At 34.3% G+C, this 16,268-nt stretch overlaps 1 protein-coding gene across 7 annotated transcripts in view; it reads left to right on the plus strand.

Annotated features, from left to right (window-relative positions):
• Positions 1 to 16,268, plus strand: part of LOC117125262 (myotubularin-related protein 13-like) — a 74,530-nt gene that overhangs the window by 12,601 nt on the left and 45,661 nt on the right. For all 7 annotated transcript variants that reach the window (XM_033271718.1, XM_033271721.1, XM_033271722.1 and 4 more), the window contains exons 3-10: positions 891 to 1,148; positions 2,178 to 2,291; positions 5,333 to 5,438; positions 6,326 to 6,458; positions 13,711 to 13,819; positions 14,507 to 14,620; positions 14,840 to 15,034; positions 15,761 to 15,889. In XM_033271718.1, the coding sequence (XP_033127609.1) occupies positions 891 to 1,148; positions 2,178 to 2,291; positions 5,333 to 5,438; positions 6,326 to 6,458; positions 13,711 to 13,819; positions 14,507 to 14,620; positions 14,840 to 15,034; positions 15,761 to 15,889 (1,158 nt within the window). The remainder of the gene's footprint in view (positions 1 to 890; positions 1,149 to 2,177; positions 2,292 to 5,332; positions 5,439 to 6,325; positions 6,459 to 13,710; positions 13,820 to 14,506; positions 14,621 to 14,839; positions 15,035 to 15,760; positions 15,890 to 16,268) is intronic.

Genomic DNA, 16,268 nt, shown 5'->3' on the forward strand with positions numbered 1-16,268 from the left:
TATAAAACATGCAGATATAATTAGTTTATAGGAGATGGGTTATTTTCTGGAAAAGTCTTGCATGAGTGTGTGAGACCATTCCATTTTTTCCATGACAGAATAGTAATAAATTTTATTATAATGTTATGATGATCATGGTCTTGCGTTTTTATTTGTGTGTTTGTTATTTGTGTGTGTGTTGAAAGTGATCTGTTTTTCTGTGGTGTACGTAAATCAAATTTCAAGTTTATTTTCCCTTGAAATATGATTAACACACGTATTGTGATAGAAGTATATAGGGGATACCAGTTGAAAACTTTATACCTTAGTGAAGTGGAGTTAGCTTAGGTTAAGGTACTTGCCTTCAAATCCCAGGGTCCTGGGTTCAATTCCTGTAACAGCAAGACTTTTCCTAACAACTAAAAACAATGCAGGCTCCCTAAAGCCTCATAAAGAGACTTCACTGATATTATAAAAGCATCACATTTATGTCATTTATTTAAGTGAGCCCCTGAATATTAGCCGACCTAGGATACGCTGGAAGGGTCACCTCTATAAATATGGTTTAAAAAAAGTGTAAGTGCCTACTTATAATTAATTATCGTTTTGTTACAGTTTTTATTTTTAGAATACTCATAAACACATGATCATGTTTCATTAATTTGTTAGTTTCAGTTTTTAAACTTCTACACACTCTTTCAATTTTAGTATAGTGTTTTGAAATGCTTCCAATTTTCCATTCACAAGGTATGTTTTCCATTTAAAATAATCTAATATATATTTAGTTGTAGTGTCTTTTCCTTATAAATTAGTCAAACACAAGGATGAGCACGGAGAAAAAGAATGCACCTTTTCCCCCACCCCCATTTTTAACCCTTTAACCTTTGGTATATTTTGTCTGTCTCTTGTAGTTTTGTCAACCAGGAGGATGGAGACTCAGGAAGGACCCGTTTCCCCCTACCTTCCACATCTCCATATTAACGGATGTGGAAGCAGGGCGGCATTACTGTGGGATACTAACTTTCAGCGAACCCCTAAAGATGACACCGATGAAGCCAGACGATCTAGAGAGCGACGAGCTGGAATCATCTTTGGTTCACAACACAGTCATGTACGCGCCAAAGAGTATACTACTGGTTTCTAGGTTAAATTACATAGACACATTTAAGGTAAGTAAATGCCAAAAGCCAAACTAGCACTGCCATTTTTCCCCCTTTTTTTTCCCGTAAAACTGAGACACTGGTTTAGTTTGACCATAATTAGTCTAGTGCGAACAGTCCATGAGACTTCCCTCTCAGGAAAACTTACCGAGACGAGCGGTTAGTTTAACCGAGTGAGTTGTGAGTAGTAACACTGACTAGGTTAGTTTCACCGAGCCGAAAAGTCCAATGCAAATGTGTCTGGGTCATTCGAGCGTTACTCAAGATGGAGATGTCACAGATTAGCACCCTCAATAGTAAATTTTTACAGCTCAGACTGAAACAGTGTAGATGCAGACAACAGTAAGATTTATCCATTGGAATGTTACCCACGTTCTCGGTAAAATCTTGTCTTGTTTAGGTCCAGTGCAATTGCAGCTTTAGCAAGTTAACTCTGTTCAAGTTAATAAATCAGATATTGGATGAAAGATATAAGAGTTTATTAATGGAATGCTTACTGGATAGACAGACTACAATTACTGTTTTGCTTTTGTGAACACCCCTGCAAAAAAAAAATTCATCTGTCCCCGGGCTACAATAAGCGATAAAGGAATGAGGAGGAACATTGTATTTTGGTGTGGATACTACCCTGAATTTAATAGATTTTAACTTGTTAAAATTCATTATTATAAAAAAAAATGTGATTAATAGTAATTAATAATACTCAGACTGTATTTCATTAAAAAAAACCAGAATTATACCTTGAAATAATTTTGTGTTATATTATTAGAGTGATTTGGATGATTATTATGATTAAAATTTATAATTTCATCTTGATAAATATTTATTAGAATAATATATAGGAGGACCATTCTATTTGTAAAATTTGTCTGCTTTTTTACTTTATCAATTTTAACACCAGATTTAATAATCTCAGATGAGAAATGTTTTGTGACATTTAAAATTGTGCAGTTAAACAAAAAGATACGGTATATATTTTAGAATACAAAGAGTTGAGCAAAACAAATAAAATATATTTTGTTTTTTAATTATTTTCAGAACTGTTTGGGGTTGATTTATACATCCTTTATAGAGCGGATGGATGTGAAGCTGGAATTACTTGTAGGCAACATCTTAGGACACATAGTGATACCAGCAGCAGGCGGATCACAGGTAAACGTTCAGTACAAACAATTTTGTCATGTTTAATTTAAAACAGCGCCGCCAAAGTCCCGCAACTTATGGGGGAGACTTCCAGCGACCCAGCCTAGCCTGATCTGCTAGCTAGTGTCAAATAGAGCGCTGACTACTTTATGTCATTGTTGGGTAGAAACTAATTAAAGGTGCCTGCAAGAAACCGCAGATTTTATTATTTCAAAATTGTTTAAAAGTAGTATTTAGTTCCTAATTTTTACAGTTGGTAGGTTTTTACTTTTCCATGTTTGTTTTCCCTTTCTTTTATCATATCAGTAGTTTAAGTACACGGCCTCTTGGAAGACCAACCTTTAAAAAGATTGAAATGAGTATCCGTGGATAAATAAAGTTATTATTATTATTAAGTCCTAGCTTAAGATGTCATTGCGTTGCTGTATAAATAATGTGACGATGATAATATAAACAGATCAATTAATAGGACTGATAAATGTTGTATATTTATGTAATTCTGAGGGGAAGATAAACATTTATTGGTAGATAATTAGGGCAGATGCTAATGGAATGAAAATGAAAATACTTTTCTTTGGAATTTTCAATTTCTCTACAGGCCAAAAATATAATTTTAATATTTTTTAAAATAATAATCTTTGGTGGATATGGGTATACAAAAATGGGTATAAAAAATCTGGATATCTTGAAAGAACCTCAAATACAAAAGTGTTGTGTAATTACAGAAGATATGGATAGAGAAAGTATTAAAAAAAAATCAGTTTGACGTCAGTATGAGAAAAAGCTTGGCCGAGTTTTGTTTCATAATTGATGAGAGTTTTGGTTCTGAATCTGGGTTTAAGCTCTATACTGGATTCATATTATGAAAAAATCATGTGACATGCCTAAATATGGTCGTGATGACATCACATCATGACCATATATGGGTATATCATGACTATATATGGGCATTCATACATCAGAAAATGTGGTAGTCAGTACAAAGCTTTAGTAATGTGTAAAGAACTTGCTTGCAAAGAGAAACTAATATTGACAAAAATGGCTTTGTGTTCGATGTAGTACATCATTTCCTTCATTGTCAACAGCTTGGTCTTATCTGATAATAATTTCAATTGAGGAAACAACCTCATAATAGAAGTATAACACAATAGTAAAAGAATATAACCACATATAAAATTACATAACATTAAAAGACTGTGTGTACTTCAAAGTATATAAACTTTGTGGAAAGTAAACATAATGTATACTTGTATCCAAGTTTGTAAAACAGTATAACAAATAATAACAAAGTATTTTGCCTAGTATTTATAATAGTACCATACTACTGTATATCCATGAATTATCATTGGTGGATCCAGGATTATTGAAAAAGTTCGGAACACATTTTCTCAGAATAGTGCGAACTGAGAGGGCGCTAGTTTGGAAATGCAGCAATAGGCAGGGGATGCTCGGTTCGGCGGGACACTCCCAGAAAACTATGCTTATGCCTGGAAGGAAATACGTTCGTTCTTATTTTTCTTCTGGACGGTTTTGTTGGAACCATTTTCTTGAGTATGAAAATAAAATTTTCTTGTTTATTTTTTTTTCTGCCCTCTTCTGGAAACGTTTTGAAAAAAAGAAGAGTTTGCAAAAAAAGCTGTAAAGAAATTATGCCTAATTTGTAGTAAATATTAGTGTGCGCCTTTTAACAGGTTATAGCAGATAATAGTGTATCTTTAACATATTTATTTGCCTTTCAAATTTTTAAAATATTTTTTTATTTAGGTTTAAAATACATTAAAAAATGCAGAACAATTCTGAAATTATTGCATTAACAATCAGAACAAACACAGAAAAATTTTTTTAAATTGAAAATATATACAGTACAGTATTAGGCTACTGTATTAAGAAACTTAAGAAATTCACCTAATTACAACTAAAGATAAACAAAGGCATTTATTATATACACACTAAGCAAATATTGAAATCATTATTATCAAAATAGATTTTAAAGTTCTTTACATCTTATTGTAACTACAGTAAATGTATTTTTTAATAATTATCTTTACTGTATATAGTATAAAAATAACTAATTATCTTTAATATGATTTTTAACATTTCTATTTTCTATAATATATATAAATTTCTAAGTTCTACATCTTATTGTAGTTAAATGGTATTTTTTATATTAATCAATTCTTTATATAGACCAGGTCCTAGTACCATTCTGATATTTACATAACTTTTACTTGAGTTTACAAGTATGCTTTTTAATTGGGTGTCTTTCAATTGAAAAAGCTGTTGGCATTAAACACACCCGTGAAACTTTTATTTCGCCATGATCATTAAAAACTCCACCTGCCAATAATAATTTTGACAAATTCATCCCCATGTTTACATGATTAGAAATCATTATCAAGCTTATTACTGAACTTAATTACATACTGTACTATACTCTATGACCTTGCAGTAGAAAGTGGAGCAATGGTTAGCATAAAAATGGGGTTGGCTGCTCAAACTGAATTTTCAATTTATGATTTTTTTCCCTTTACCGCTGAGGGCCACAATCAGACTAACAGTGAAAATTTGACCTTTTCAGTGTTTTTGCAAAAACAATCTTTTATACTGCTATATGATTAGTTTTAATATTAATACAATGTTATTTTTAGGTATCACCTCTAACAAAATGGGGTTTTTCTAGTCAAAGATGGGGGCGGGTGGCTACACATGGTTTTTAGACTGTATGTTTGCAGGCCACACCAAAGTTGCATTGGGCAGCATGGTGGTCTCTTGTGGTCTGTGGACTTCACTTTGCCTGTCTGTGATGTACTTAGGGATGGCCTACATGCATGTTCTATTATATTTTTTTTACCTTGCATTCTTGATGATAATGGCAGACCCATTTTCTTCTAAATGAAAAGAATGAATTTTGTTTATATAATTTTTTCCCCCCAGAAGTTAATTAAAAAGGGATAAAAAACAAGTCTTGCCTTTCGTGGATGTCTTTCAATTAAGGCAGGTGTTAGCAACAAACTTGTATTTATATAATAAACTTCTGCTTGTGTTAACAGGTACGGTTTTCGATTGGAGCAGGTGACAGGCAAGCGATACAGCCACCACTTAGCGAGATGGTTCCTGTCACGAGGTCCACTGTCGCTCTTCTCTTTCAGCAGCTTGGTACGTCAAGTAATATTCATTAGTATAATATAGTACTTCAAGTGGTAGTGGGCAGGCATGAATCATATGTCTCTACTTAAAAAAGAAAAATAGAAGGACCAATTGTTATGAGGTGGTTGGCAGGAATTTGATGATTGTGATCCAGGGCAGATGTAGGTTGTGGAGTTTCAGGCAGTGTCCTGGACCGCTGGTGACAACCGTGGTTGCAGTGACGACAATAATAATAATATGTATTCATTCAGTGTAAATCACTGATACACTAATGATATTTTTAATACGTATTTATATAATAATATATATTATAATGTATTATAATATAATTATAAATAAAATAAAATTATCTTGTATAATTGATATATAATGTTAAAATATGTTTTCTATGTAATAATATACACTGTATAATAAATCACTGACATCAATTAATGTTATATATCTTTTCATACATACTCTTAAAGTTGTCTTGTAGTAATGAAGATAAGATAAATTTCTAATTTCTGGAAATAGTCTGGTCTCTGTTGTAATGGGTATTCTTTAAGCTCCTTGCTTTATATCTTCGTTGAAAATCATTTTAATTATATTAAATTTTATATTAATTAAATTCAATCAATCAATCAATCAATCACACTAATTTGATAAATTTAATTGTTATACTTTGATGTTATTATTACAATCTATAAATATTTAAACCAACGATGCATATCAGCATGCAGGTTTATGTTGTACATAACCATTTAAAATCTAAACATCTGGGAGAACAAAAAACTTGCTTTGAAGTAAAAATCTTGATAGCTTGATATTATTGGTCTTAAACAGAAAATTAGAGAAATACATTGCTATTTAATTTCTCATTTCGTTATCATGTTAACTCTCAATACATTTGTTTACAGGAATCCAGAATGTCATAACATTGTTTAGCTTGGCCTTGACTGATAACAAGATCTTGTTTCACTCTTCAAGTTATACTCGATTGACCGATGCTTGTACATCAATTCTTGCTCTTCTTTACCCTTTTAAATATTGGTAAGATTCTTAGATTTTCCCCCTCCCTCCTATTTTGCTTTGATATAAATGCATATTATTCAGTGCTGGATCTAAGGGAGGTGGACTCTTGCTCCCCTGGCAGAAACCAATTTGAGAAATTATTTGAATAAAAGCTTAAAATTGATTAAACTCTAGTGCTTGTATCGAAACCGCCCCCCTGGATTCATTGTTCCTGCCCAATTCGGACAGTATTTCCTCAAGCTGTCCACAAATTGCCACATTTGCACCACCCAGGAAAAAAGTATGTGTCCGCCACTGATTACTGACGTTTATATGTACGCAAGATCAAATAATAATAATAATAGTAGAAATAATAATAGTAATATAAATAAAATTTTAAAACAAAAATGAACCCTAAAAACAGTATCAAATCAACTTCAGTAGCAATTCTTAATCAGCGTGGCTTGGAGTCATGATAGAAGCATCCTCGTCGCAGCCCTATATAACGCTAATTCTACCACCACCACACACAAAATAAAAGGCAACATCAACTTGTATAATCTTTTTCATCATGCTATCTGATGGTCCTGGCTGAGAACTATAATTGTGCTAAAAACTCTGTCCAACTCTGGCTAAAACATAGTACTGGGGGGCGGAGGATGCAGGATTTGATGGTAGGGGTTGTGTGAGATTCCATACTGTACTACCTCAGCCCTGGGCCATTGTTGTGGCTGAGGTGCAAACATTTTAAAAATATGGACTTCTAGGTTCCCAGAAATTGTACGTAACACCTTAAAAATCTTACTGGTAATCCATATCAACAACAATACTACAATTATTTTTGGTAATACAATTTAAGGAGGTGCAATCACACCATCTGCATCTGCCCCACAAGTATATAGTATGTAAGCTGTCTCTTATACACATCTAGATGTGTATAAGAGACAGCAATTAATGTTAGTTAATGTTTATGAATAAACAGGAGTACCTTACAGGACAGTGACTATTTGCATCATACAGTATATTTAATAGTTGGCTCCATACAAATTAATTCAATCCTGATCGTGAGACAACGAAACTGGCCTTGTGCCCCTGGGCTACGCAGCTGTGAACCTCCAACAGCATGAGTCTAATGACCGCCTAAGGACCCCAGTGCAGTCGAGTGATGGGGTCCGGGTACAGTATGAGGAAGCGAAATTCTGAAGAAACTTTTATTTAAACATTAAATTGCTCATTTAAATAATAAGTTTGCTCATTTTGCAGTTACTAACATACAATTTGTTACTTGAGCATAGAAATTATAGAATTGTATATCCTGATTTTTATATAGGATGATAATATAAATAATAATAATAACACTTCCACTGTAAAATTACGGGTAAACACTTTTTTAAATAACACTAATTTTAATGTTTTAGTTGAACATTTTGTGTTACAGTACTTCAAAATGAGAATTTCCAAAATGATTTTTATAATCAGTTTTCCCAGATTTAAAGACTTTATAATTTTACAAAAATCGGTAAATTGATTACTAGCAAGGTTCAGTAGCAATTCTTAATCAGCTTGGCTTGGAGTCATGATAGAAGCATCCTCGTCGCAGCCCTATATAACGCTAATTCTACCACCACCACACACAAGATAAAAGGCAACATCAACTTGTATAATCATTTTCATCATGCCATCTGATGGGCCTGGCTGAGAACTATAGCTGTGCTAAAAACTCTGTCCAACTCTGGCTAAAACATAGTACTGGGGCGGAGGATGCAGGATTTGATGGTAGGGGTTGTGTGAGATTCCATACTGTACTACCTCAGCCCTGGGCCATTGTTGTGGCTGAGGTGCAAACATTTTTAAAATATGGACTTCTAGGTTCCCAGAAATTGTACGTAACACCTTAAAAATGTTACTGGTAATCCATATCAACAACAATACTACAATTATTTTTGGTAATACAATTTAAGGAGGTGCAATCACACCATCTGCATCTGCCCCACAAGTATATAGTATGTAAGTGTGTAGACATGACAAGAAGAAGACCAGTGTGGTTTGATGCTGATTCTTATGAGCTCATTCACACATTTTCAGTCATTATGTTTTTGTCACTTAGTAACTATACACTGTACCACCAATCGGCTGGCAGTGGTGTATCTGGGGTGTGAGTGGGGGCGCAGACCCCTCCAAAAATGATTCTGCGGCCCCAGTCTAGCACCCCCTCCACCCCTCCCCCATGAAAAAACAATGGTTAACTAGTAAAAAATCACCTTATTTTGCGAATTACCGTTGAGCTCCTCCAGTTCAACTTCGGTTTCCCTTCCCCCCCCCCTTTAGCACCTCTATTCAAGCATTTTAGGTACGCCACTGAGCCGGGGTAAGTATATTTTCACTTGAAACCTGAAGATCGCTCGATTGATCGAGGATTACGCGATGCTTTTAGAACTTTGCGTGTCTCAATATAGGTGACCATAATCTTACAGAGTATGTATAGAAAGCACACACTAACAATGAAATGCCATGTCAAATTTCAAAAGTGACAGACTGAGCACTTTGCAAGTATCGGTGAATACCACCATTATGCTAACGACACAAACCATGCCAAATTTATAACAGTCGCTAAGAAAATTAAGGAATACGCAAGCAGTCACCGGCTTATGTGCCTCGGCTTATAGCTCTGTATTAGAAACCAAATGAGCAATGCGAATGACGAAGTTATGAAGGGATATGGCAAGTCCGCTAACAACAGATTAAACGATGGATGCAGCCTATGATTAATTGGATTAACAAATGTGTACATGAATCGCCATATACAGAATGCTGATATCGTAATAAATGCTGCTGTAACAAATGGTGTGACTGTGTGTCTCACCTGAGGGGATGAAAAGCATAGCATTACTCGATCGTCGTGTTCATTAAGAAGAAACTATATTCTAGATGCCATACATTCTTACTTTTAATCGAATCCTGCAGACAACTGAAATGATAGCAAGAAGGACGAAGACAATACTGTATATGTACCAACACCGCTATCTTCTCATTGTCATAATTATGTTTATTGTTAAACGTCATCTGAAACCAACGAAAAAATACATTTGGCAAATCATAAAGAACTTCAATTAATTAATCAACAGCGTACTTTTAAACATACAGAATGTGCGTACTTAATTCCGTATCATTTTTATATGTTTCATATTTTGCACATTGAAAGATGTTGAACAATTTGACTAGGAAAACTAATAAGCTCATATATTTGTCCCTTTTGTAATACATTGGGGTATTCCATGCCAAATAAATGTCACCGTCTCACTAGTAACTTTATTCACTACAGTAATGAAAATCCGAAATTTAATCTCGATAATTGGATCAATATTTTCCAAGATATATTGGCGTCCGAAAAAGTGGTTGTGGCATGCATAAGCATGGCTGATGTTGCCATTCTTTTGATTCTGTGATTTTTGAAGTCTTGTAACTTCTCTAGATCGCCAACAAAGCTGAAAATCACTGTACTTGCTTAATTTTTTGTGTAGTTTCAGTTTCTGCACTTAAATGATTATTTATAAAAAGGGCCGGAAATGACACTTTTATAGTAAAATCCATCATCATCCAATCGCCATTACAGTATATAATCAAAATGAAGCGCCAACAAATTTTCATGATCTTTTATCAGCTATTATAGAGAACAAATTTTTAATACGTTTGATGTATGGTATAGAAAATATGACTTAAAACTTAATACAATGTAGGGGATGCGATTGCACCGTCTTCACACTGCTTGACACCATCATTAATATAAATAATGATTTCAAAATAACTAGTCGCTATTTTGCCAACCCTTATTAATTTTACCACGTACATCATTATCTTACACAATAGGCACTCTAAATGTTAGGTAATTATTTTGGACCTTCAACGTTCCAGATAATGCTTAATTATAGAATGAAGTTGCCTTGTCAATTTTTGAAGTGACATTTATATAGTACTAATGACGGTATAAGGCAATTATCAACCAAATATACAGTACATTAATTTGCAGCACTGCATTTATGCATTAAACAAAATCGATTGAAATCATGGCAGATAAATACAACTAATTTTTACTGAACCTCCCTAATGGTCCAATAGATAAAACGATGGATGTAGTCTTCTAACACCACATCGTACTAAAAAATCCAAGACTGAGGTGAACAAGAACAGTGTCCAAGAAATATTTTCTGTATTACATCTACCACACTTTTTTTTTGTATATACTAATACAGACATTTTACAAATACTGCTCAGTGAATTATCTGCTTACTTTGCCAGTGTTGAGTAGGCCTAAGAAAAGAATGGATGTACGTAGGAATGGCACAGCTAACGTAGAACTGCAGTATTCCTTTGTGCTGGTCGTAGCGCCAGTACTATTGGCTAGTATTGGTATCGTCGTAAACACCTTCAGCATATCTGTGTTCATCTACAACAAGTCTTACAAGAAGTCTCTGTCGCTCAAATTGTTTCTCCATCAGACTGTGATTGATTTGATTGGCTCTCTGGCATTTTTTATTTTCCACATTATGGATGTTCCCGAAGGCACTGGCGGAACCATATACTGTAAAATGTTGTTTATCATAATGTGCATGTCAGTAGTATCGACATTCAATTTTGTCATGCTTACAATAGAACGATATATTGCAGTTGTTCATCCGATGTTTTATCGCCAGAAATCCATTCATGGGAAAATGAAATACATGTCACTCATTATCCCCTATTTATGCGGAATAATGTTTACGATACCTCTGCTTATTGATGTGGACAAAGACCCAATTTTGAATGAGTGTACATCTGGAAAGATACCGCTATCTGGTATGCTACTAATTACCATTGACTGGCTTGTACCCATTTCCATGATGGTGTACTGTTACGTGCGGATGCTGTTGAAATTACACAAGACACGAACAGTTGGCCAGCAACCTTTACCTAAATCTCAGCCTAAGAACGGTGGACGGGGTTATCAAGTCAAGTCCGATCTGTTGACTACACTCATTCTAATTGCATTTGTTTATTTTCTTACAATAACTCCAAGCTTCGTTTTTATAATAATTTTCATCTTATACCAAAGTATGAATTATACATTCTATGGCTTGAGTTTGTTGTTTCGGGAGTTAAATCTCACTGTTAATCCATTTATCTATTGCGTGGCATGCAAGGATTTTCAACGTGGCCTTCGCAAGATTAGATATGACATAATCCATAAATTAGAGAAACACACACATTCCCCAACAGTGATCGTGTGACTAAGTTTATTGATTACTGATAACTTCATTCACATGAGGAAGTGTAATATGTACATGAAAAAATTTGTGTTAATAACACACTCACTTTTTTGATAACCAACTTTTATAGCAGTCATCGGTTGCTATAGTGATATGATCAGTATACATGTACGTATTTACATTTAGCTGTGCATATGCTGATTTTTGCTTATGCAGTACGCGTTAACTATCAGTAGTATAGTATGGATACGATGAATAACTATTGTAATTTGTAGACCTATTGTGTAAGAAGGAACTTGTTTGATATACATTTGTCAAAGAAATAAATATTTCATCATTCAAGAAAGAATACAGTCACTTACCTTTTTGACAGGTTAAATTTTTGCGATGATTTCATAACTAGGCTAGGCTACGGCCTTGTAGAAGGAATTCTGGGTGGCGGCCTACCGGGCCGTAGGACTACATCAAAATTGGTTCCTTGAGTCTTTAAAATAGGTCTAGAATATTCCTATTAAACATTCAGTTTGTTTTGTTATGATAATCCATTAATTCTATGAATTCCTTTTAATTGTTCATACTTGATAAATGAATTTGAAGTAACTGTCTTCAGGTTCTAATTAAGCTTGTTTTACAAAAGTAAATTTCAATTACAGTTCAATTTTCATCGCGGTGCGTGATATCTTCGCGGTGACGAAAAAATAGGATTTTTCTTTGCACACAAACCTAAAAAAAATCAAGCCAAGCGTCCACTAATTGAAAGATATTGGACTGCGGTGGATAGGCAAATAACGTTGGGAGGTGCAATGATAACGTCATGATTAACTTACAAAAAATATTATTATTATTAGTTCCTGTCGCATTTTTATTGTAAAGGCGACTTATAGAATGCACTGTTGTGTGTTGTAATGTATGTAAACACATTAGAAAGTAATACAGTATGTTGTAATCTACTGTCCTAACAATAATTGTCACCTATGCAAATACACGCAAACAATTTGTGCATTTGCCTAGGGTACTCGACACTGCTCAGTAAAAAGTCAAGTGAGGAAAAAATACAAAATAAATTTTATTCATCTATAAATCGAATCTCAATGTAAATTATCTTTGCAAATTTATCTCAGATACGAATTGCTCGTCAATATTAAATGACATTAAAATTACATTGATTTTCACGAAAAGGAATTGTATATTTACTTAATATAAGTTACGATATTAAAAGCAAATGCATTGATTACATTTGCATCACCTTATATTGCGGGTTTGCGCTCCCTCACCTGATCTTCGGGCCCCTCGACTTAACCTTTGCACTCACCTCCCCCCCATCAGCACCCTTCATTTCAAGACTTGTAGATGTCGGCTTGTAAGGCTACTATGTAATATTAATTAGGCGTACTACTTTAAAACAATAAATAGGGCGAATCAGTCTGTGTTATGGAGTGTATTACTGGCATTAAATTACTTAAACTACTGTATAAACCAAGAGTGTTTTGAATTTACTTTGTTTCTTTGACAGTGTATGCGCTGTACTATCTCGAAGAGATGGGCTTCTTTTCAAGGATACTTTGCAAACTAAATAGGGGCATCAAATTGAGATGGGCCTCTTTTTGAGATGGGCTTCTCAAGATAAGCCTATCAGGCTTTTATTCAAGGTTTTACAGTATATCCTGAATCTTTCCCCATTTAGTCAACAATTTATCTTTGGCTTTTCCTTTGCGAAGTAATTTCTTTCCACAGGGAGACTATATTGGAAATTCCCTCTCCCATTCCGTCAACAACTTATCCTTGGCTTTGCCTTCGCGAAGCAATTTCTTGGATAATTCCCTTCCACTAGGACACTATTAGGAAATTCCCTAAGTAATTTCAGTTGCTTTAAATTTAGCTATTTTCTTGATCCATGTTCAAATTTTATGTTTCCTTTGTGGTTTTCTTGGAAATCCTTGTTAATATGTGTGAAACACAAAGTATAAAAATAGTCTCACCTTGCCTGAAAATTAGAAAAAACTAATTAAAGTTTTATTACATATTAGTAGTTACTTTTTTTTTTGCAGTTATGTCTACATCCCTGTGCTACCTGAACCTCTAAAAGAAGTATTAAACACACCGACACCATTTATTATGGGTGTCCACTCTGACCTGAAGAACGAAATAGCTGAGCTGGTTAGTAGAGTATCATAAATATATTCTAAATATAGAATTTGATTATAAAAATTATTGGTTGATCGATTATTTTATATCTGATAGCATTAATAAAAAACAATTTTATTTGTGTTGTCTTAAAGTCAAGCATATTTGACGAAGAACTTGGGAACGGTTAATTAGATACAAATTTTGTTATATTTAAAAACTGGAGGAAAGAGGTGGAAAAAAGGGGTTATTATTGCTCCTTTTCCCCTAGTTTTTGAGTATTCAGAAATCTTTATCTCATTAATCGTTCCTGAGTGTTTCATCACATATGCGTTTTGTGTCTTAGGAAAATCTGTTGTACAATATATCTTCCCCCCCTCCCTCTCCCCCTCCCCCTTTTGAGCCTGACTTTAACCATTAATTTAAAGTTAGATAGTAATGTACTTTAATTTGTAATAGTATAAAGCATAGTATTATTATGAGATTGTGTATGTAGTCATGCATAACATACATACAGTACTAAATTAAACCTTCAAAGTTGTTTTTCCTCATTTGTGCTAAATATGATTTATCATTAGATCCATATACGCTAAATGAAGATAATCAAATTATTTTAATACAAACCGTTCTAAAGCTGATTATAAAATATGGTTATTTACAGATATCTTTAATTTTTTTGCCAATGTATTATTAAATGACTAAAACTTTTTCTTATAATAGTTGGATGTGACAGCCGTTGATTTGGATGGAGGTACTATCATCGTACCAGATTGTGTCAACTGCTTACAACCGCCAGAATACATGCTGGAAAAGTTACATAGAGAACTAACAATGGTATGAACACTGTTAATATTCTTTTAAAGTTGTCTCCACAAACATATGAGCGTGCTTTCGATTTCAGGATCTTAGATTCTCTGGACAAAGAGTTAACAGATCTGTTTTTTGTTCCACTTAGCATCATCATCGTCTTCCGATGAAATCCTAATGAACAAAACACAACAGCAAAAGAACAAGTACAATGAATAACTAATTTTATTTACTTTTTTGTATAAGGTACTGTGTCCTGATCTACAGATTGCAGACCTTGCCTTCCCTCCAAGTTCCTCCAAAGGCTGTTCGAAGCCCGAGTTTCTGGACAAGGAGATCAGAGCAATCTTTATGCGTCTGCAAGTGGAAATGCTACTCGGGTATCGCCTCAGCCTCACCATAATCAGGATTCACCCTAAGCCAGTTATCTCCTTCAATAAGGTAATTTGCAGTGGTGTGGGGTGTGGTTGAGATGAGATGATATTTATGGTGGAATGATGGTAATAATGAAAATATTTATTCAAAAAATTGATGTTAAAGGGGAGGATTGTTGTGGTGAAATGAGGAAGTTGGTGATGATGTTGATAGTTTTGATGGTGGTAGTGGTGCTAATGGTGGTAGTGATGCTAATGGTGGTAGTGATAAGGATGGTGGTATTGGTGATTGGTGGGGGTAGAGGTGATGGTGGTTGTAGTATTGATAAAACAATTTGTTGGTGTTTATAATAATGATGGTGGCAGTAAAAGCTGACGGTGGTAGCGGAATGGTGGTAGTAGCAGCGACGGTGGTGGTAGCGGTGATGGTAAAGATATAATGGTGATGGTGGCGGTAGGTGATGATGGTGATGATAATAGTGCTGATGGTGGTATTAGTGGTGATGATAATAGTGATGATGGTGGTATTAGTGGTGATGATAATAGTGATGGTGGTAGTGATGGTAAAGGTAATTGTGATGATAAGTGATGGTAGTGGTGATTGTAGTAATAATAATAGTAATTATGGAGATGGTGTCAGTGAAGATGGTAATAATAATGATGATGATAAAAGTGATGATGGTGCTGGTTATATTAATTATGAGGGTAGAGGTGGTGTTCCTTGTGGTAATACTTATTCCGTCTAACAGGCAACATTATCCTGTAATTATCAACGATGTATCTGTTTCCACAGGGATTGTACCTGATGCAACGCGGGTTGTTTGGAGAGGAATTTCTTAGTAAACTTTACGACAGTATGTCGTTTGTGACTTTTGTGAATGAGAGAGGTCCTCCTTACCGAATCTGTGATATATTTGATAAGGTAATTATCATAATTGTTAATTGGATTTCACTGACTGAATCCTGGTACAATGTACAGGAAAGCTGCCTCTTAATGATGTCATTTCATTTCATTTATTTCATCAAACAGAAAACAAAACATACAGAAATAACAATACCAAAAATCAGAGACAGGATAAACAAAAAGCAAACTGAATTGCTGTATATAGTTTCTCCACTGATTTAAGGATACATAAAATATATAAATAAATCTCTGATCTCAGGAAGTAAAAATGATTAAAAACAGCAAGACACAGCGCAGCGCAGAACAGCGCACCACGCAAGGAACAATATACTGTTATTGTCATGGAGTTTCTGGGATATTCCCAGAAACTCCATGAGAACAACAATAAATAATACCA

This window comes from Anneissia japonica, unplaced genomic scaffold, assembly GCF_011630105.1.
Source record: "Anneissia japonica isolate Jap-2015-1 unplaced genomic scaffold, ASM1163010v1 scaffold690_len516080_cov150, whole genome shotgun sequence".
NCBI classification, from domain to species: Eukaryota; Metazoa; Echinodermata; class Crinoidea; order Comatulida; family Comatulidae; genus Anneissia; species Anneissia japonica.